General features: G+C 42.2%; 1 protein-coding gene across 1 annotated transcript in view; it reads right to left on the reverse strand.

Annotated features, from left to right (window-relative positions):
* Nucleotides 1-23,247, reverse strand: part of agrn (agrin) — a 945,905-nt gene that overhangs the window by 300,291 nt on the left and 622,367 nt on the right. The window contains exon 9 of the mRNA XM_034173355.1: nt 1,288-1,509. Coding sequence (XP_034029246.1) covers nt 1,288-1,509 — 222 coding nt within the window. The remainder of the gene's footprint in view (nt 1-1,287; nt 1,510-23,247) is intronic.

A 23,247-nucleotide genomic window follows, 5' to 3' on the forward strand; every position in this document is an offset into this window, starting at 1 on the left:
AATCGCTTTTCTAGTTTTGCCCTTAATGTAACTTGTACCACCCAAGCGTTACTCTTGCTGCTTAAGGTGCAAACTGTTGTTTCCGCGTGTCGGCAAAGCAGCAACAGAAAGGTATTGTTTTCACTGATGTATCTGTGGACAAAATATCTCAAAAACAGATGGATAGATTTCCTTCAAACTTGGTTGGAATACTACATGGATAGATATCTAGAGTTGATCAGATTCTGGAGTAGTAGAGAAGCTTGAATCTTCGACTGGACTGGGTTGCTTGACGTGAGGACATTTCGCTTCAAATCACAGAAGCTTCCTCAGCTAAAATTCTTGCTCTGGTAGTCTGACTTCTGTCTTGACTCTTGTAGAGAAGAATAAACCAGAAGCCAACAAAAACTGGAGTTTTTAACCTAACCAGACTCCACCTACCGAGAGGCTGACTGCTATAGGCTAGTGACTAAACAATAGCTCTAATTAGCACCTATTGTGCTCTAGTTAACACTCTCCTAATGACAGGACGGAAGCCTCCCCTGATGGCTCCCTTGACGACTCTCTCCTGATGACGTGAATGACTCATTAACATGAACAAAAGACTGAAACTGCTTTGACCTGAGTATCACATTGTAAACAGGGGGACAGGAGGCTTCTGTCCTGTCATTAGGAGAGTGCTAACTAGAGCACAATAGGTGCTAATTAGAGCTATTGTTTAGTCACTAGCCTATAGCAGTCAGCCTCTCGGTAGGTGGGGTCTGGTTAGGTTAAAAAACTCCAGCTTTTGTTGGCTTCTGGTTTATTCTTCTCTACAAGAGTCAAGACAGAAGTCAGACTACCAGAACAAGAATTTTAGCTGAAGAAGCTTCTGCGATTTGAAGCGAAACGTCCTCACGTCAAGCAACCCAGTCCAGTCGAAGATTCAAGCTTCTCTACTATGGAAACCACCTGGACAACTGAGAGCCTTCACAGAAACATTCTGGAGTAGCTTGGTCAAAGTTCAGGGTTAGGGTCAGACCTCTGACACCTTTCATTTGTACTTGGTTTTGTAAAAGATGTGTGCATGAGCCATCTCTTTTCAGCATAAGCATTAATTTTTCTGGATATACATCTGCAAAAATAGTTTTATGAATAACGACATCAGTAGTTGATCGACCTCAACTCGACTTTGATGCCATAATTCTGAACTTAAAAAAAAATCTGAATTCACACAGCCTGTAATATATGCAACAGAAAGCTGACAATGAATGAATGAAGCACAAAACATGCTCATGCTCTGTGGTGTTTTCCTGCACATTTACTCACCGCAGGGTCCTTTGTGCTGGATGTGAATGGCCTTCTGCAGGGCACAACCGATTGCTCGCATCTCACAGGGACTGCCGTAGCTTTGGCCATCGGATCCGCACACCGGGTCCGACATTTGCGGGCAGGCCTCCGGGCATTCGCACACTGGCTCATTGTTCTTCACCACACACACCGCCCCGTGATCACACTTCTTCTCCAAGCAGGGGCTTGGCACATGGAGATCTGAAGCCCAGCCAGCCAAAAGATAGAGAGCAAAGTTAGAGGGTGAAACTAAACAGGCAGGAGACAACATGGACAATATAAAGCAGATGTGGGAGAAAAGGCCAGGGTTGGGAAGGAGTTAGGTGACAGGAAGGAACATTACAGTACATTCAGAAAGTATCCATAGCGCTTTACTTTTTCCACATGTTGTTATGTTACAGCCTTACTCTAAAATTAATGAAATTCGTTTTTGTCCTCAAAATTATACACACAATACCCCATAATGACAATGTGAAAAAAGTTTTTGGAAATTTTTGTAAATTTATAAAAAATAAACAAACTAAGAAATCACAAGTACATAAGTGTTCACAGCCATTGACATGAAGCTCAAAATTGAGATGAAGGCATCTGAAGGACTTTCAGACCATGAGAAACAAAATTCTCTGGTCTGATGAGAAAGATTGAACTCTTCAGTGTGAATGTCAGGAGTCATGTTTGGAGGAAACCAGGCACCATCCCTACAGTGAAACATGGTGGTGGCAGCATCATGCTGTGGGGATGTTTTTCAGCAGCAGGAACTGGGAGACTAGTCAGGATTGAGGGAAAGATGAACGCAATAATGTTCAGAGCTTTTGACCTCAGACTGGGGCGACGATTCATCTTTCAGCAGGACAATGACCCTAAGCACACAGTCAAGATGTCAAAGGAGTGGATTCAGGACAACTCTGTGAATGTTCTTGAGTGGCCCAGCCAGAGCCCAGACCTGAATCTGATTGAATATCACTTGAGAGATCTGAAAATGGCTGTGCACCGACGCTCCCCATCCAACCTGATGGAGCTTGAGAGGTGCTGCAAAGAGGAATGAACCAAACTGCCAAAAGATAGGTGCATCAAGCTTGTGGCATCATATTCAAGAAGACTTGAGGCTGTAATTGCTGACAAAGATGCATCAACAAAGCACTGGAACAAAGGGTGTGAATACTTACGGACACGTGATTTCTTAGATTATTATTATTATTTTTTTAATAAATTTGGAAAAAAAAAACTTTTTTCATGTTGTCATTATGTGGTGTTTTGAGGAGAATTTTGGGGGAAACATTCATTTACTCCATTTTTGAATAAGGCTGTAACATTATAAAATGTAGAAAAAGTGAAGCGCTGTGAATACTTTCCGGATGCACTGTAGAGTTCAGCTACATGAAGAACTGCGGGTCTTGTGTTAGAAAAGCATTGTGGGAGGAAAAGCGATATGAACAAATGTGCAAACAGGCCTATTTCTGTGTGGCTGCATTTTATCCTCACTGCTGGAGATGAAACAGCATATTAACAATGGTTGTGCAGTTTTTTTTTTCCAGGCAAGTAAACGTCCGGATTAATTGACGTTCCCAATGCACCCCTTCAAAGGCTGGCATTTGCATCTCAGTGAGAGCCACCATTTCAGCCAGCGCTGGTTCAGCTGACACGGAGGAGCAAGAAAGAAAGACAGAGAGAGGAAAAAAGAAGAAACAGGCAAAAAGAAATAAAAATGAATTCTCCGCTTAATAATTCAAAAAAGGCAAGCTGCTGGGCAGCGGCAGATATGAAATGTGAACATTACAGTGAGGTGTCTGCTTCAGTCTCTGCCTCTCTCACTGCAGCTCCGGCACAACTTTATTAAGATGACAAATGTGTTTTGCACCTATGACTTTCTGTCGTAGCAAATGTGCCTAAACTGGACTCATAATCTGACCTGATCACGCAAGAAAACCTGGAAAAGTGATATGAACAATCCTTTGATCACAGCCTCCAACTCAATCGATCCTTTTTTTTCTGTTTAGCAGCATTTTGTATGTGAGGCAGAGGAACCGTGTGTGTGTGTGTGTGTGTGTGTGTGTGTGTGTGTGTGTGTGTGTGTGGACGAACGCCGAGGGCAAAGCTTTAGGGTGAAAAGACAAGATTTAGGATTTGATATCAAGAGTAAGCACAAGATGATTCCTCTGGGTTCAGAGCAAATTTTGCATTTGAAGGCTGGACATCATTAGACTGTCTGCAGATTACAAAAAAAAAAAAAATAAAAATAAATAAATAATCCAGAAAGAGGCTTCAAATAATTTCTGATGAGAAGCGGGAACAAATATCAAAGTGCATTTTAAGTTTGTTATTTTTTTTTTGGTAGTGGAGGAGACGATGTCACAGATACTGCCCCCAACAATGAAGCCTCCCATAGCTGTGTCTTTATTGTGATTATTTTGGGATTTGGTGACATCACAGGGGAGCAACTGCATTTTTTGGAGCAATCTGCTTCACGTTTTACCTCAGTTGGGCAAATAGTTTCTTCCATTTCATGTGAGATAACGATCAGAGTCACCTGGTCATCTTTGCACAACACCTCAACAATAACTGCGCCATTAACGGGAGCCCAGATCTAAGCCAGATCTTATTTAAAGGTGTAGGGCCACTAAGCTTTTTTTTAAGATTTAAGGCATGAAAATAATTTTCTTTGGCACCACTGTAATTTTAATTCCATGAATCTGAACCTCCAAGACTCACTGGAGCGGTCTGCAGCCGAGTGCGAAGCAGCTGGGATGAGGATCAGCATCTTTAAATCTGAGGCCATGGTTCTCAGCAGGAAACCGATGGATTGCCTACTCCGGGTAGGGAATACAGCCTTGCCCCAAGTGAAGGAGTTCAAGTACCTTGGGGTCTTGTTCACGAGTGAGGGGACGATGGAGCGTGAGATTGGCCGGAGAATCGGCGCAGCAGGGGCGGTGTTGCATTCGCTCTGCCGTACTGTTGTGACCAAAAGGAAGCTGAGCCAAAAGGCGAAGCTCTCAATCTACTGGTCAGTGTTCATTCCTACTCTCACCTATGGTCATTAGTAGGGATGGGTATTGATAAGATTTTATCGATATCGATGCCATTATCGATTCTGCTTATTGATCCGATTCCTTATCAATTCCCTTATCGATACCTCTTGTGAATTTTCTGTGTACTAAAACTAGACTTTACAGGTTTTCTATGTCAACATTCAACATTTTAAATTGGTCACTGGATCCTTAAAATAAATAAAATCTGTAGTTTTGTCAAAAGCATTTCCTTTCAGACATTTTGGCATGAATGTCTCTCCGTACCTCTGAGCTGAGCTCAGCCGGCTGCTGCACGTCAGCGCAGGACGTCTCGTTTTGGAAAAAACGTTTTGTTCTATTGCAGTTTGTTTGTATTACAACATTTGAAAGAGGTGTCTATTTGATTTAAACGGCATTTCGCTTTGAAGTTATTAATTCCGACTGGATTCCATCGTTCTAACTTGACTCGGCAGAGAGCTGCACAGCATTTGGAGCTGTGTGAATAGAACGGAGGATGATTCTCATTTCTTTCTCGCTACAAGAGAGGACAGGTTAGTCACTTTAATCCACACAAAAGTGACTCACAATTGACATATTCGGGGATGAAAGTGGTGAAAAAAAACAAAAAAGCTGAAACCCAATATTACCCCCCAACACCACCCGCACAAAAAAATGTTTGAATTCTAGAATCTCTGAAATGCAATCTGGGACTATTCCAGACAATAAACTGCAGCGAGTGCAGCATCCATTTAGGTGAGAAAAAAAAAAAAAAAAACTTTCCTTAGTAGTAACTTTCCAGTAGTATTCTGCTCTTACTAGGATGCAGCACTTTTCTAGTTTGGCAGATAGATGACATCACTGAAGAAATTAACACATTGAAAATATGGTTTGACTGAAACAAATTGTCATTAAACTTAAACAGGGATGAAGTGGAGATGTGAGAGTCACTAGGTGTTCACAGGAAACATTTATTTCTATATGTATTTATTTATTTTCATTGTTAGGTGGTTTTATCTTTTCTGTTGTTTTGTTTCATCAGGTTCTTTTTGTCTCTTTCTCTAAAATTGTATTGTAGCATATTAGTTATGAGTTGTCATTACTATTATTGAAGTTGTTGCTATTATTATTAATATATGAATAAAAAGAAATGAAAAAAAAATACAATTTGGCTCTTTTATGATTATGCAGAAAACAAATGCACAAACAACCTGCGGAGATGCGAACAGCTTAATGCTAACTTAAACATTGAAAACGCCATAGACATGCTAATGCGTTAGCATCTGTCCCATTTTTAAGTTATAAAATACATATATCAACTTCCAGAAGACCATAACAGGTTGGTTTAACATAAAAAGGTAAATATTACTCACAGACATAAGCTCTTTGGGGTTTTAGCGGGGAAAATGAAGATAAAGCGAAATAAAACAACAAATCAACAAAGCACCAGATCGAAGCACTGGTTCAAGGTTCAAAGCAAAGCCGTGCTGCAGAAAAGTTGATTACAAACCCACTGCAGGGTCTGTAATCAATGTAGAGAAATGATCATTTTCCTGACAAACGCCCCCAAAAACAACAGCCACTCTGAAGGACCGATAAGGGAATCGTTAAGCAAAAAGGTTATTGATGTTGGTGGATCGAATCATTTCTTAACAATACCCGAAAGGAACCGGTTTTTGATACTCAACCCTAGTCATGAGTGTTGGGTCATGACCGAAAGAACTCGATTGCGGGTACAAGCGGCTGAAATGGGCTTCCTTAGGAGGGTGGCTGGTGTCTCCCTTAGAGATAGGGTGAGCAGTTCGGTCATCCGTGGGAGGCTTGGAGTAGAGTCGCTGCTCCTTCGCACTGAAAGGAGCCAGCTGAGATGGTTCAGGCATCTGGTAAGGATGCCTCCTAGATGCCTCCCAAGGGAGGTGTTCCAGGCACGTCCATCTGGGAGGAGAATCTGGGGAAGACCCAGGACTTTGTGGAGAGATTATATCTCCACACTGGCCTGGGAACGCCTCGGAATCCCCCAGTCAGAGGTGGTCAATGTGACACAGGAAAGGGAAGTTTGGGGTCCCCTGCTGGAGTTGTTGCCCCCGCGACCTGAACCCGGAAAAGTGGTTGAAGATGACTGACTGATTGGTTAATTGTGTGAGATTTCAGACCATAAAATATCATGTGGACGTGGCAAAATATTAAAACCGTTTGACATTTGATGTGTGACTCCACCCCATGACCGCGTTGCTGCGCAGATGTCAACAATGATGCTGTCACCTGAGACCAAAGCAACACATAACTTCTTTCATCTTATAACATGTATTTGATAAAAGTGGTTAAAAGTTATGAAAGTGGATAAAACAAGTGTAATTTCCTCTGGCAGAATTATAGGCCCAACAAATTCTTAAAATATTAGCCTGGTATAACAATACGGTATTTGAACAGCAAGTAAAATAATAAATCAGACCCCTAGTGGTAGGATGAGGGTTAAAGAGGATTGTGGATATCAGTCATTCATTGTGTTGTAGTTTATCCATCTACTGATGGTCAGCCCAGTCTCATGTTTTTGTTTTTTTTGTCTCATGTTTTGTTTTTTTGGGGGGTTTTTTCTGTTTCATGATAACGTCACAAAATGCGCTACATTTCTGTGAGACAGTCAAATTTTGGTCATTATTTTTTAACCCTAACCATAAATCCAATGCTCCCCACCCAACCTCAATGTCACCCCAAATTTCCATGATCCATCACAAAATAATTTTATGACAGTATCACAAACTACTACATTAAGTCACTTTTTGACATCATCAGGCTGTTGCCGTGTGATCAGGTTGTGATGGTTCCAATCATCTGTTCAACCATTTGTTCTGTCTTCAGCCGCTTCTCCAGGGCTGAATCACTTTTTCATTCTTTATTATATAGCGACAGTGAAAGCAAGACAGGAAACAGGGAATCAAAGACAGTGAGAGACAGGCAGCAAAGATCACTCAGGCCAGGACTCAAACCTGGGTACGGCCCCATAACCACATGTAGACATGGAACATACTAAAACTCAATGGGAAAATGGACATTTTCATACTTTGAACTCAGCCTTCACAACAACAGTCTGAAGCGATGCCCTCAACTTTGCTGATGCCAACCAACACTGCAGCTCAGTCATGTTACAATTACTCTGTAACTGCTCCTCAACTGCAGTGGCAAATATTTTGTTCTTCGAGGAATGTCCTTGTCCAGATTAGAAGGTGGAATGGTGCTATCAATTTCAGCTTGGACGTTCTGCATAAATATGTAAGCTGTTCAACAATGTTTAATTTGGTACGGCTTCAAAAACAATCATTTCCCCGTGATCTCATTCCAGTGCGCGTCTGTGTGTGTGTTTAAAAGCTGTAAGCCTGTGATCCAAGCTTAACTACAACCTTGGCCTCTGTAAAATGTTGCCAGCCCACTTCCCAAGGACAGGTTCCTACTGCGGTCTCCGATAAGACCTTTGTCTCCTTTCCTCTTTGTTTCCTGCTCATAAAAAAGATAAAAGTATTCTCTTCCATAACTAATTTTTTATCATCCCCTACCTCTTGGGGGCAGAAAGTTCTGTCTGTTTTATTAACTTGAGAGGGTTATGGTTAAAAAAAATCCCCCATGTGAAAAAACCGTATGACACAGTTAAACTCAAAGTGTTTTTCTTCTTCTTCTCTGCCTCTTCGATGCAGTCAGATGTTTTGAAATGGCAGCGTGTCACAACTACGCCTTGTGGTGTTCCAGCTCTCGCTCTCTTTATCTGGCCTTCCTCCAAGCACTTCATGCTATCTCTTCATGCATGTATCAATACTTCTGTCAGGCAGGTTCAGAGTAAAACATTAAGTTTCTGGATCTAAACCAAGCTTTTTTTAATTATTATTTTAATGTGGAATTACCTCAACAGTAGAATGGGAACATCTGCACTGCCAAAGACGCGGATTTGGTAAGCCAAGGCATTGTTTTAGAGGCTGAGCAGGTGCAGCGAGCAGTCTGCTGTGGCAGGCATGAAGTCAGTGGGAACAGCAGGAACACAAAAAAAAGAACATGAATAATTCTTTCTAATCAAGGATTCTGCTCAGCTCTCTTTCTACCGCATCGCTGGTAGAGGAGACTTTACATTCTGGGTGTCATCTCGGTCTCTCTGCTGTCATCCATCGCATAACTATTCTATTTTAATTAGTGTGCCATTTTAATGGCACAACCCTGCTTCAGGACTCAAAGGGGATTACTCCAGGTGAGGCTGCACCGTGTCAACTGGCACCAGCGGGGTCAGCATCCAACATTGTTGACTCGCGAGACTGAACATCCCTCTGATGCTCTCGTGTTTGCTCACCCGTCCGCCTGAAGCATCATTACTGCAACAGTTGTGCTATCTCAAGTGCAAAGTGGCGAGGATGTTTGCAGCCTGCCAGTGTAATTTCTCCCAAAGCTGAACCCCTCTTACTGGGCGGGCATGAAGTAACAGAGAGCTCCGGCAGGACTGTTTATACGGCTGATGCAGTATGCGAGTGTTCACCACTAACACCCCGTAACGTGTCGGCAAAACGCTAGGACAAGAATTCTCCATCTCTGTTCAGCTCATACATATGTTAATTGGACTTCTCCCCTCGGGTCCGTGTGTAATTCCAAAATGGCTCGCCTGCATTATTCAGGGCCGTGAATCGATGTATTCCAGGTGATGCTCACCACAGCCAACCGGCAAAGAGAGTAATCTACAACTGCAAAACAGGGCAACACTGTTCTCCAGCAAGGGCCATCCAATCTGCAGCAAGTCCCACCTACCATGTTCCTGATCCACAGTGTTCACATGCCCTACTAACCCTCCAACTCCTCAAACATTTATATATCATATCAGTCAAGGTGGAGCGAAATGGCAATATTTGCATACAACAAAAGGAAGACCAACAGGCGCCATCTGTCTGGATACGAAGAGATGAGTCGGAGCCTCTTTGTGTTTCAACATCGAAGAACGAGCCGCTCAAAATGGAAACAAGCAAAAACAATGTGGGGAAAGAAAAAAAGAAAGCCGGGAGCCCTGATCTTGGGACTTGTATCTATTACAGGCAGGACATCTAAAGCCCATGTCTGATGCAAGCTGGTGACATTTTATCACTGGACTGTGTGTGTTTTCAGGATTTACTGATTTATATAGATTTTTCACAGACTGACACCAACAAAACAAAGAATCACAAAGCCACTCAAAAAGGGCAACATGAGTTTTTTTTTTTTTAACAATGTCATTACAGGACTATGTTATTTTATTTTAAAAAAGTAACTGGCCACGTGAGAAGGAAATTAGTGAGGAAAGCCACCAAGACACCCAGATAACCCTGAAGATGTAATCAGCTTCCATGGCTGCAAATGTATAAATCATGCAACCTACCATCCCTGGTTCTCAAGACCAGGCACCTAAGTGGCTCTAGTCTACTCTACTCTTTTTATTTAGATATACCTTAGTATACACTAGTAGAGTTCATTCATTCATTCATTCATCTTCTGCTGCTTAGTCCAATTAAGGGTCGCGGTGGGCTGGAGCCTATCTCAGCAGCCATAGAGTGCGAGGCGGGGTACACCCAGGACAGGACACCAGTCTGTCGCAGGGCTACAAACAGACAAACAAACACATTCACACCCACACACACACCTACAGACAATTTAAAGATTCCGATCCACCTAACCCGCATGTCTTTGGATGTGGGAGGAAACCAGAGCACCCGGAGGAAACCCACGCAAACATGGGGAGAACATGCAACCTCCACACAGAAAGGCCACGGGAATTGAACCCACGACCTTCTCGCTGTGAAGCAACAGTGCTAACCACTAATCCACCATGCTGCCTACACTAGTAGAGTTCTACCTTAGAATTCGAATGTGTTATAGAAGACATACCTTACTGAATTTTCATGCATGGTGCAAGTTTTGCACGTCACATCACCACTTACAGCTTTAGAAGGACTTTCATGAAAATTCAGTAAGGTATATCTTATATATTATATTCCAGTTCTAAGGTGGAACTATGCCAGTATACAAAGGTATATCTAAATATCTAAAAAGGAAGAGTAAAATAGGAGAGTAGAGAAGAGTAGAGTAGAGTAGAGCCACTTAGGTGCCTGGTCTTGAGAACCAGGGATGGTAGGTTAAAAAGCTTTATTATCCCATGGGAACTCTCCCTACACACCCAAGCAGCTCAAGAAAAAGGTATAATAATATAATAAGTAATAAGACATAAGAAGGATAAGACATCACAGGAGAAGATTGTTATCAAACACAAAGGAACCAACTATTTTGTAAGCTACGATGAACGTTGCTAAGGCTGGCTAGATGAGCTAACGTTAGCTGTTAGGTATAACTAATTGTACCCCACTCTTCCCATATTTACTTAAATATAATAATATTAAAAGGGGGGGGGGGCAAGAAAAAGTAAAGCGTGTAGAAATGTATATGGAGACATAAGTACATATATTTGCAGAATGTTAGATACAGCAAAATTAGGTTTGCATCGCCCATATGTCATCACAGATGAACTTTCAAGTCTTCTTTCTCAGACAATCCTGTTATACGAGGGCTGTCAATAAAGTAACGGTCCTTTTTATTTTTTTCAAAAACTATATGGATTTCATTCATATGTTTTTACGTCAGACATGCTTGAACCCTCGTGCGCATGCGTGAGTTTTTCCACGCCTGTCGGTGACGTCATTCCCCTGTGAGCACTCCTTGTGGGAGGAGTCGTCCAGCCCCTCGTCGGAATTCCTTTGTCTGAGAAGTTGCTGAGAGACTGGCGCTTTGTTTGATCAAAATTTTTTCTAAACCTGTGAGACACATCGAAGTGGACACGGTTCGAAAAATTAAGCTGGTTTTCAGTGAAAATTTTAACGGCTGATGAGAGACGCCGCGACGCTCCGCCACAGGAAAAACACCTCTGTTGAAAGCCTTAAAGACAAGTTGGAACATGTCCTGCCTGTTAAACAATTTCTCATATACTCACTCCACTGAAAGCCATCAAAAGCCGCCTGGATTTTACAAATGGTTATCAACACGGAGGTGTTTTTCCTGTGCCGCTGCACCGCCGGCTTTCATTAAAAAAATCTCCTTTAACAGTGGAATATCCGGATAAAATGCTGAAACCGACTTCTTCTGAAACTTCTCTGTTCTCTCACGACGTCCTGGATCAATAGAGCCTGAAATGTGGAGGTTTTCAGCTTGAACAGGCTGACGACGGCGGCTGAGAGCGCTGAGCGACATCTCGCACCGTGAAAAGTCCTTAAAGCGACAGAATCACCTCAAAATTTCTCATCAGCCGTTAAAATTTTCACTGAAAACCACCTTAATTTTTCGAACCGTGTCCACTTCGATGTGTCTCACAGGTTTAGAAAAAATTTTGATCAAACAACGCGCCAGTCTCTCAGCAACTTCTCAGACAAAGGAATTCCGACGAGGGGCTGGACGACTCCTCCCACAAGGAGTGCTCACAGGCGAATGACGTCACCGACAGGCGTGGAAAAACTCACGCATGCGCACGAGGGTTCAAGCATGTCTGACGTAAAAACATATGAATGAAATCCATATAGTTTTTGAAAAAAATTAAAAGGACCGTTACTTTATTGACAGCCCTCGTATGTATAGTTGTATAATTACTGATGCAAAATGCAAAACTTAATTATTGATGTCAAACAAAGTCCAAGACATATTCAGTTCCTTTGAAATGTTCATGTATCCATCCCCTGAGAAAAGTTGCTGTTAACGTGATGATTTACTTGTCTTATACTAAAGGCTGCAATTACTTTTATTATTATTATTACAAATCTGATATTTCAAAATTAAGATGTGTAATAGCTCAAGGCTTCATATATTTCTTCTTGCCACTGAATATTATCCCTTTTGAAAGTAACCACCCGCATGCTGCAGCCGGGCTCCTTGGCCTTCTCCAGGTGGTGCCGGGGTTTTCAACAGGCTGGTTTCCATTACCCTCCCAAAACCCTCCAAATCGAAGTAGTGAATTGCAAATACGCTTCACAAAAAAAGTCCATTAAAAAATGGTTGCATGAGGTGATTCAAAAAAGTCATTTCACAAAAACTGCACTGGAAATACTTTTTCCGCTATTACAGGTCACATGACGAACAGAAATGATTAAAAAACAATGAAATGGCAACATTTAGCGAGAAGCACAGATCCATCGCCATGACATAGTGCAATTATTGTCCGGGTGAGAGTCTAGTTAGAATGATGGTTATCACGAGAGGACAAAACCCAGCAGTGGCATTCGATCACTCAATGGAGACTATTTTGCAACTTTCCATAAAAAAAAAAAAAAAAAAAAAATAGATATTCTGAAAATACTGGTAAACCTTTGCACAAATGTGTCACAGATGCCAAGCTACTGAGGCACCTACATGCTAAATTGAGTCGTGTAGTTGACATTTCCTCACAATCCCTCATCTGAGTCTCTGTAAGTTACAGTTTGTTCAACACAAAGTGTTGAACAAAGACATCCGGTCATCACCTTAGATCACTGGTTTGTGTTTATGTTTTTGAATTGGTGGCGATGGACTGGCTATCTGTCTGGGTGGTTGCACGCCCGAACTCAAGGAGGTTCCGTGGAGTGGTGGATGCAGCACACGCGCCTCGACCGAACCACATTACATTATTGCAATACAATAACTTCATTATCACCCCTGTCAAAATGTATATCTCACTGCAGGTCTGTGGAAATTTCTCTTGCTGATTGCCTGTCATGGGATCTGTGTATGACTGACAGGTTTGATCAAGACAGACATCAAAGCAAATTCCCTCAAAAAAGCTTTACTTTCAACTCAAGGAATCGCTGCGTGAATTCAGTTTTAAACCACAGTAGTTATCGATTAATTTCAAGAGAGGAATGAAAGTCAAACGGACATTAACATGCAGTTCTGTTGCTGCTTGGACGGGGGAATCTGAACTGAAGCAGCTACTGGGATGTTCCACAGACGGTGGGGGGGGTGTGAAACCAAATGGAATTTAATGAGGATCATCACCAAAATTTACTTCTCAGCACGAGATCTCTTTCCCTCAGGTTTTCTGGAGATCACATTAAAATCTTCTGGCAAATGTTGAGTAACTTAAGTTGTGACACACAATCCACAGTTCAAAGCACCAAACATGCAGACAAAATGCAACAAGTTCTTTTAAACAGTTAAGTTCATGACGAATAAACTGTGCAAACTCATTTCCATACAGATACCCATTTTTTTATATATCAACATGGGGCTAGAAATATGACTGTGACCTCTGATCTTGACCGTTGACCAATCACAACAAAATCTAATCCCATCCTTCCATACATTGGCCCAATGAGCACCTGCCATGGCTGATACATATTGGTTTAAGCATTCTCAAGATACCTTGCAAAAATTCAAATAGAGACACAGTTCCATGGAAACCAACCCTCACAAGAGCGGACACCTCCTGTGGCACTGCTAATAGAGGAGAAAGAAATCTCACATAGCACACGTTTTACCAGGAAGACTCAATTTTCAAGCTTCATTCAGATTGGCCAAATCAGCAACAGCCATATCTCTAATGGGAAGCAGATGATCCACATGTTAGTGATCAACTCACAACCAAAAGTCAAGCCTGGAAGCACGTGGTGGTGCTGTGCTTTGCAACATTCACAACACCATGGCACAGCCATGGATCCTTGATCCATCCTGCCTGGATCCCATCCAGGCAATCAACCAGTCCATTCATATATTTCTAAAAATATCCATCCCTCGGCTGCAGCCAGGTGATATGTGGGCGTCCCCTTGGTCTTCTCTAGCTACTGGGGTGTGCTGGATCATGGACAGAGAAACATGCCACATAGCCTAAATATCGTAGCTGATGCCCCCTGACAATGCAAGTGGTATTCCTCATCCTAGTCTTTCTTAGTAACCGCTTATTTGATACAAATTCATTCCACCAGTACCCAAGGATCCTTCAAAGACACCTAGTACCAAAGACATCAGTCGTCATCTTAGGTCACTGGTCATCTTTCTGCTGTTTGCAGTTGCTGGACAGAAACACTCCATCCTCCACCTCACCATCACCAGTTCTTCCCAGTCTGACACTATGGGTAGGGTCCACCCTGCCTTCTTCCAATGGCAGGATTCAAGATCAAGACTGGGACCTGCCCCACACACTGCCCTAGTATTTTGGACAGTATCTCTATGGATAACAGGCCTGTCCACACAGGATGAGTTTAGACGTATCTGTTAAAGTTTTGTATTGTACCTGCATTTCATCCACACGGAACCAGCATTTTCGGAGTCCAAAAACACAAATTTTTGAAAACGGGTCCCAGAATGGATAAATCTCAAACACACCGGCTTTGTGTTTTGTGTGTACCCCCAATTCACAACTTTTGTAAACGGATGATGTCATAGCCCCATCTCTCTAACCTCAGCCTTAACCCTAGCTGCAAGACATCATGTCTTTCTCTGTCGGGTGTCTCGGGTACTGTGCCTGAAACAGTCCATTATACTGGCATAATTGGATTAATGGAATTCCTAGTCAAGACTCTTTTGTAGTTTATTTAGCTAATAATGTGTTACTCAAAAGCAGAAGTTTGACTTTATATGCGCATGCTTCATATCATCTTCTTCATTTTTTGTGGGAGTGTTACAGTGCCACATACAGGTCTGGCATATAAACTGCAGCGTTCTCGGTCATTTTTAGTATTTTTTCTGTATGCAAATATTTCAGGAAACGATGCTATGTTTATAGAGCACTTTTTGAAAATGACAAAGAAGAAGATTGTTTAGGGAAGCTCTGTTTCTGTGTGGACAAGTCTTCTGAGTCTTAATGGTCGAACTACACAGAACCATATCTGGATGCCAATGAACACTAAATGAGTTATTCCTCTTGATTAGGGTGTGCATTCTGCCAGGACTTGTGCTGATTGGTTAAAAGCATTTTTGAGTAATCCTACTACTAAACAAAGCATCCAACCAACAGACACGAATAAAAACATAACGTCCTCGGCAGAGGCAACAACTACTAATACCAGCTGAATGTAAAAAAAAAAGTTTAAAATCTAAAACACACAACTCCAGGAGGAATCAGCAGACAATGAACTGTTGTACAAATGAGAAGAAATGTATGGCTGATCACAGGCCAACATCCGTAATGCCGACTCGCCATTGACCCACATTTCTTTGCAATTTATGTGCGATGGCAAGCTGGGGGCCGCACTAAGTGGACCGCTGGTCCCTGGCTGCTGTCAATCAGGCTCCCACTGCACTTCCTCTAATTAACTTGATTAGGAAAAACAGCACTGGTGAGCTCAGGCTGACTTGCATACTGAAGCTCACGACTGTGAGTCCAATCACCACAGCCACGTGTGGACACGCAGGCGGAGATCCTCATCAAATATGCATGCAAATGACAAAATAGTCGGAACACAGTCTTGACACCGAAGGTGACTGATTTCCCTCTGCAGGTTTTTCCCGCTCTGCAGAGCTCTTTGTCAGTGACAACGCGTCTGCCGCTGAGTGATATTGTGTTAACCTCCAGAGGCGACAGGAAAGACATTTCAAGCAACTCGCTTTCTCTTGTATGAGTTTTTGTGCACTATTAATCTTGCACACTCTCAGTTGTGTTACATTAAATGACAAAAGACCTTTAAAATAAAGTATTCTGTAACCAACATGTTCATGTTGTGACTTATTTGTATGAATGGTTCTCTTCTCATACTGTTGACTCGACCCTGACCATCAAAGGTGCACGGTTGACAACACGTTGTGCTAATGCATTGGTGTGTGTGTGTGTGGGGGGGGGGGGGGGGGGGCTTGTTCAACTCCAGTCAGGTTTGAGTGGAAAACCAGTGTACAAAAGGGTTGCAATTAGTCACATAATTAATCAAAGTCATCCATCCACCCATTTTCTCTACCTGCTTACTCCAATTAATATATAGTATTGTACAGCCTTGTACAAAAAAACAAAAAACAGATTTGGCCTCTATAGGAACTTCCCTTGTTCCTGACAACTATACCAGGATGAATTGTTGTATAATTCATCCATTTAAGCTAATTTAAGACATAAATTTATGAATAACTAAGGGCGTGGCTGCTTTGAGTGACAGCTACTGTGCCAGATCCATTCAGTGTGGTTGTAAAAGGGATTACAGATAATCTGACTTATTTCATGTTGTATCCAAAACATCACCATGAGCAGGACAGCACGGTGGCTTAGTGGTTAGCACTGTTGCCTCGCAGCAAGAAGGTCATGGGCTCGCTTCCCACCTGTGGCCTATCTGTGTGGAGTTTGCATTTTCTCCCCATGTTTGCATGGGTTCTCTCCAGGTTCCTCCCACATCCAAAGACATGCAGGTGAGGTGGATTGGAAACATTAAATTGCGCATGCAGGTGTGAATGTGTTAATCTTTCTACATGTGGCCCTGTGAAAGATTGGCGTTCTGTCCAAGATGTACCCTGCCTCATGCCCTATGAATGCTGGGATAGGCTCCAGCCCCCCGTGACCCTTAACTGAATGGGAAAGTGTGTGTAAATAAGGAGTGACCCATGGAGATGACTGGATGTCTTTGGCCTGAGGTCTCTTCAGAGGACACTTGGGTACTGCTGGAATGACTTTGTATGCATTGTGAGGGAGTGTCAGCTATGACATTTTGCTCACATGTCTTCACGCCTATTTATCTGTCCATGATCCAGCACCCAGGTGCCCAAGTGCTGAGGACCCCAGTAGCTGGAGAAGGCCAAGGGACACCCATGTGTCACCTGGCTGCAGCAAATCGATGGTTATTTCAGAGATGTGTGAATGGCCAAATTGTCTGCCTGGGTGGTTGACATCCAGGATCCAAGGAGGTTCTGTGGTGTCATGGATGCAGCAAAGCACAGCACCAGCGCCTGCTCCAAGACTTGCTTGACATCCCATTTTAGTTATGCAGAATAGTTAAATTAGGTAATACTGATAAAAACATTATCATTATCAATCAATCAATCAACTTTTTTCTTATATAGCGCCAAATCACAACAAACAGTTGTCCCAAGGCGCTCTATATTGTAAGGCAAGGCCATACAACAACCATGAAAAACCCCAACGGTCAAAACGACCCCCTATGAGCAAGCACTTGGCTACAGTGGGAAGGAAAAACTCCCTTTTAACAGGAAGAAACCTCCAGCAGAACCAGGCTCAGGGAGGGGCAGTCTTCTGCTGAGACTGGTTGGGGCTGAGGGAAAGAACCAGGAAAAAGACATGCTGTGAAGGGGGGCAGAGATCGATCACTAATGATTAAATGCAGAGTGATGCATACGGAGCAAAAAGAGAAAGAAACAGTGCATCATGGGAACCCCCCCACAGTCTACGTCTAAAGCAGCATAACCAAGGGATGGTCCAGGGTCACCTGATCCAGCCCTAACTATAAGCCTTAGCGAAAAGGAAAGTTTTAAGCCTAATCTTAAAAGTAGAGAGGGTATCTGTCTCCCTGATCTGAATTGGGAGCTGGTTCCACAGGAGAGGAGCCTGAAAGCTGAAGGCTCTGCCTCCCATTCTACTCTTACAAACCCTAGGAACTACAAGTAAGCCTGCAGTCTGAGAGCGAAGCGCTCTAATGGGGTAATATGGTACTACGAGGTCCCTAAGATAAGATGGGACCTGATTATTCAAAACCTTATAAGTAAGAAGAAGAATTTTAAATTCTATTCTAGAATTAACAGTATTACTTGTATTCTACAGTGGACTTTTACTCTAAGGGGGTCGGGCGTTTCATCTCCTTGCCCCCCTGGCTACACCTCTTCACACAGTCTACGAGAGCAGGAGGAATGACGAAAAGAAAACTTTGTGAATTTATGTGTAAAACGCTACATAAATGACAGGTAAGAAGGTTTTATCCATGGATTTATCAGGTGCACCTTCCTCAGAAACAAACTTTGTGTGTATTTGAAAGAAGCAAAGCATAAATATATAATATAGTAAGCATGGTTGTTTTTGATGTAAGGGCCCTGTCCCACTGGCGTTTAGGAGGATTTGCGTATGGATTGCGCACAAAATTGGCCCATATTCGCCAAACATCCGCAATATCCGTGTAACATGCCTGTATGAGTCGGCCGTCATCCGAACACGCCCGTGATCATCCGCAGAGGCACGCATGTCCGCAGCCAGGATTTTTGAGTAGCTCAAAAATCTGGATGCGGATAATATCCGCCTTACATACTCCATACATACTCAATTCATACACAATACATACTCACTCTATGCGCTGTATATCTGCCGTTAACCGCTGATATCCACAACTGACGGGGATTTACGGCTTGGCAGTGGACTGGGAGAGTGTGTAAAACAGATATATATTGTGCCCATCATGTCCACATCACAAACTAAAACATGTTGTAGCAAATGCATACAAACTGGCCACGAATAAAGCGTTTTTATTACATCTGCTCTGCAGCTGATTTGCGGACAATCTGTGAATGCATAACAAACATGTCACATAAACCCAAAGTGTGGCAGAAAGCGACATACCAGTCAGTGCCAGTCCGGCTGTGTAGAGCCACAAAGACATAATAGCTGCTGAAATCCAGGACTTTTATTTAACACCAACAAAAGGAAGAGTTGCTGTTTAGCCACAACTCACTCAAAAAATAAATAAAAAAATAAAAAAATAACGTCTCACCCCCGAGCGGCTTCCCCCCTTCCACTCCCCAAACTCATGAACAGTTAACCCTCGCATGACAAAATGAACAAGCTCTGTGATCAACTTGTCCAAGTCCCGCAAATGCTCCAGAGGCTGTATTGTTGGTGTGAATAGTGATGCCGACAGCCTGAGTGCGCTTCTTTTATGACCGCAATGCAGATGCCGTGCACGTGTTGCATTCATAATACACCCGTAATACTGCCGTGATAATCTCAATGTGTCGGATCAGTTTCCTCACTACATGTGTTATATAACCGTGATTGTTCATCATATATTCGCTATATATTATTAATATATCCGTAATTCATACTGGGACATTTGTCATTTTTGGCCATTTTTGTTGCAGACGACAACAAACGCCCGCAATTTGTGTACTCAATTCATGCGCAAATAATCCTCTCCCCAGTGGGACAGGGCCCTAAAATTGAGCATTTTAACAGCGGGTTCTACAGGGATTGACTTGCTTTTGCAGCTAACTTCAAGTGGCTATTCAAGGAACTGCAGCTTTTTGCACTTGCACACTGGCTCATTTTTTTTAGCACCTAAAGGTTGCCACTTTAATATTTCTTATTCCAGATAATTTGTTGCTAATCACTCCAGCTAATGGATGCACCAGCCAACCTGCCTCTTGTCTCTGCAGGCAACCACGGCACACCAGATCTGTTCCGCCTGAAACTGGCTGGACCAGCCTCACTCAGAGGGACCGCGTTTATGAATAATACCACCACAAAGGGACATCAATTCAAATTAGGCAAACAGAAAAAAAAATGGAATCATTTTTAATAATTATTTTGTGGCTCCAGCTTTTTGAGAGCACCACTGTCCATTTCACACACACATGCACGCACACACACACACACACACACACACACACACACACACACACACACACACACACACACACACACACACACACACACACACAGAGTGCGGCTGGTTTCAAACAGTAATTAAAGTATGTTTTTGCTCACACATGCCGCAGCTCCAAATATCTTTTCATAAACCTGCGAGCAGCATTTCCAGGGGCTGAGCAAAAACACATTAAGTAGACTACACTACCTACAGGTAGGATGAAGAGCCAAGGTCTCACTAAGCAATTTTCACCATGATTGCTGCCAGCATGGCTCAGATACGGCCAACTTCTTTATGCCAAATTATATCCCAAATAAGTTTTCTGTTTTGGCAGAGATTGGACCTATTGTGTGCTCGAAGAAGAAATCCAAAATCAAATAGTCTCCAGTTTCATCTCATATTAATCAATTCAATCAATTTTTTTTTTATATAGCGCCAAATCACAACAAACAGTTGCCCCAAGGCGCCTCACATTGTAAGGCAAGGCCATACAATAATTATGTAAAACCCCAACGGTCAAAACGACCCCCTGTGAGCAAGCACTTGGCTACAGTGGGAAGGAAAAACTCCCTTTTAACAGGAAGAAACCTCCAGCAGAACCAGGCTCAGGGAGGGGCAGTCTTCTGCTGGGACTGGTTGGGGCTGAGGGAGAGAACCAGGAAAAAGACATGCTGTGGAGGGGAGCAGAGATCGATCACTAATGATTAAATGCAGAGTGGTGCATACAGAGCAAAAAGAAAAAGAAACAGTGCATCATGGGAACCCCCCAGCAGTCTACGTCTATAGCAGCATAACTAAGGGATGGTTCAGGGTCACCTGATCCAGCCCTAACTATAAGCTTTAGCAAAAAGGAAAGTTTTAAGCCTAATCTTAAAAGTAGAGAGGGTGTCTGTCTCCCTGATCTGAATTGGGAGCTGGTTCCACAGGAGAGGAGCCTGAAAGCTGAAGGCTCTGCCTCCCATTCTACTCTTACAAACCCTAGGAACTACAAGTAAGCCTGCAGTCTGAGAGCGAAGCGCTCTATTGGGGTAATATGGTACTACGAGGTCCCTAAGATAAGATGGGACCTGATTATTCAAAACCTTATAAGTAAGAAGAAGAATTTTAAATTCTATTCTAGAATTAACAGGAAGCCAATGAAGAGAGGCCAATATGGGTGAGATATGCTCTCTCCTTCTAGTCCCCGTCAGTACTCTAGCTGCAGCATTTTGAATTAACTGAAGGCTTTTTAGGGAACTTTTAGGACAACCTGATAATAATGAATTACAATAGTCCAGCCTAGAGGAAATAAATGCATGAATTAGTTTTTCAGCATCACTCTGAGACAAGACCTTTCTGATTTTAGAGATATTGCGTAAATGCAAAAAAGCAGTCCTACATATTTGTTTAATATGCACTTTGAATGACATATCCTGATCAAAAATGACTCCAAGATTTCTCACAGTATTACTAGAGGTCAGGGTAATGCCATCCAGAGTCAGGATCTGGTTAGACACCATGTTTCTAAGATTTGTGGGGCCAAGTACAATAACTTCAGTTTTATCTGAGTTTAAAAGCAGGAAATTAGAGGTCATCCATGTCTTTATGTCTGTAAGACAATCCTGCAGTTTAGCTAATTGGTGTGTGTCCTCTGGCTTCATGGATAGATAAAGCTGGGTATCATCTGCGTAACAATGAAAATTTAAGCAATACCGTCTAATAATACTGCCTAAGGGAAGCATGTATAAAGTGAATAAAATTGGTCCTAGCACAGAACCTTGTGGAACTCCATAATTAACTTTAGTCTGTGAAGAAGATTCCCCATTTACATGAACAAATTGTAATCTATTAGACAAATATGATTCAAACCACCGCAGCGCAGTGCCTTTAATACCTATGGCATGCTCTAATCTCTGTAATAAAATTTTATGGTCAACAGTATCAAAAGCAGCACTGAGATCTAACAGAACAAGCACAGAGATGAGTCCACTGTCCGAGGCCATAAGAAGATCATTTGTAACCTTCACTAATGCTGTTTCTGTACTATGATGAATTCTAAAACCTGACTGAAACTCTTCAAATAGACCATTCCTCTGCAGATGAGGAATGGTCTATTACTCCAAAGAAAGAAAAAAGAAATAGCAAGAATAACTGCTTGCTCAGGGTGGCACTGCTTTTTATTAGTGCATGTTGGGGTATTGTTTTCAGACTCGTGTGTTTGGATCTAATTTAGACAAAACTTGGTGGAATGTTTCAGGGTCATCCAAAGACAAAATGACTCAAGTTGAAGGAGAATTCAAATTAAAGGTCACAGGCCAAGGTCAAAATCTGTCTCAAAGCTATACTCTATGTACGGGATAGTTAGAACAGTTATTTTGAGGAATTGGTTCGTGATATACCAATAGTTACGAATATGAAATCACAGTGCTTATCTATTAGTCACATAACTTTTGACCTTGAGTGAACCTGGAAGGTCAAACTTAAGGTCATAAATGTTTAACACCAACAGTTTGGATTCAGCATGGATTGGCTCACGGTGGAAGGGTGGTGAATTAGTCAAGAATCAAGTTCTTCAGTTTTTGACAGGTTGGGTCAGGGAACATGTGCTGGAACTGTGTGCTGTTGCATCCACCACACTATGGAACCAGGTTGGTTCCTGGGCCCTTATTTATCAAACCTTACAAAAGCTTCTAAATGCTGTCTTTGAAACAAAATTTAGTATGTGTGTTAGTACAAAAAATAAAAAATATTAATACAATAACATGCTTTTGGAGGGCGATATGCATTTTTTGAGTCCCTCCGTCCATGCCCAGTCACCCAAAATGACCGATATTAATAATATCGGTCATTATCACTTACTGAGATACACAACACATTAACAATATTTAATGTCATTTCAAAACGCACGACACCCAGCAAATGCATACGTAAAAAGTTGGCTCACTTTAACTTTTGTCGTGTTGGCTGGTACCACGCTGCTCTCCAAATTCGTCAGTGCATCCTCATCAAGCTGGCTGCTTTGACTGCTGTTCATTGTCAGACTATCCATGAGAAAACATCCAGAATATCCATATTGGGACCAAAACACACTTCTCGCCTTTTCATGTTATCGTCTGTGGACAGTTCTTGGGTTGCGCATGATATGACATCATCACTTTACTGCGAACAGGTATGGACAGGTAGCGTAAATGTAAATCTATGCTACCAGCCCAGCAACTCCATAGTAAGTGATAATAATAATCAGTATTTATTAAACAGGCGAATGCCAGTCGTGTGCACATCAGTAAGTATCGGCTGTTGATAAATCCCATGTGTTCCTTTTGTTGCTTGTGTTCATCACTGGAATAACAGAACAAGTGAAGAAAACCAACTTTTGTAAAATGAATGTTGAGGTGATTTTTGTTTTCACAACGAGACAAAAATTACCAATAAGTAAATAAATAAAT

This window comes from Thalassophryne amazonica, chromosome 6 (assembly GCF_902500255.1).
Source record: "Thalassophryne amazonica chromosome 6, fThaAma1.1, whole genome shotgun sequence".
Taxonomy (NCBI): domain Eukaryota; kingdom Metazoa; phylum Chordata; class Actinopteri; order Batrachoidiformes; family Batrachoididae; genus Thalassophryne; species Thalassophryne amazonica.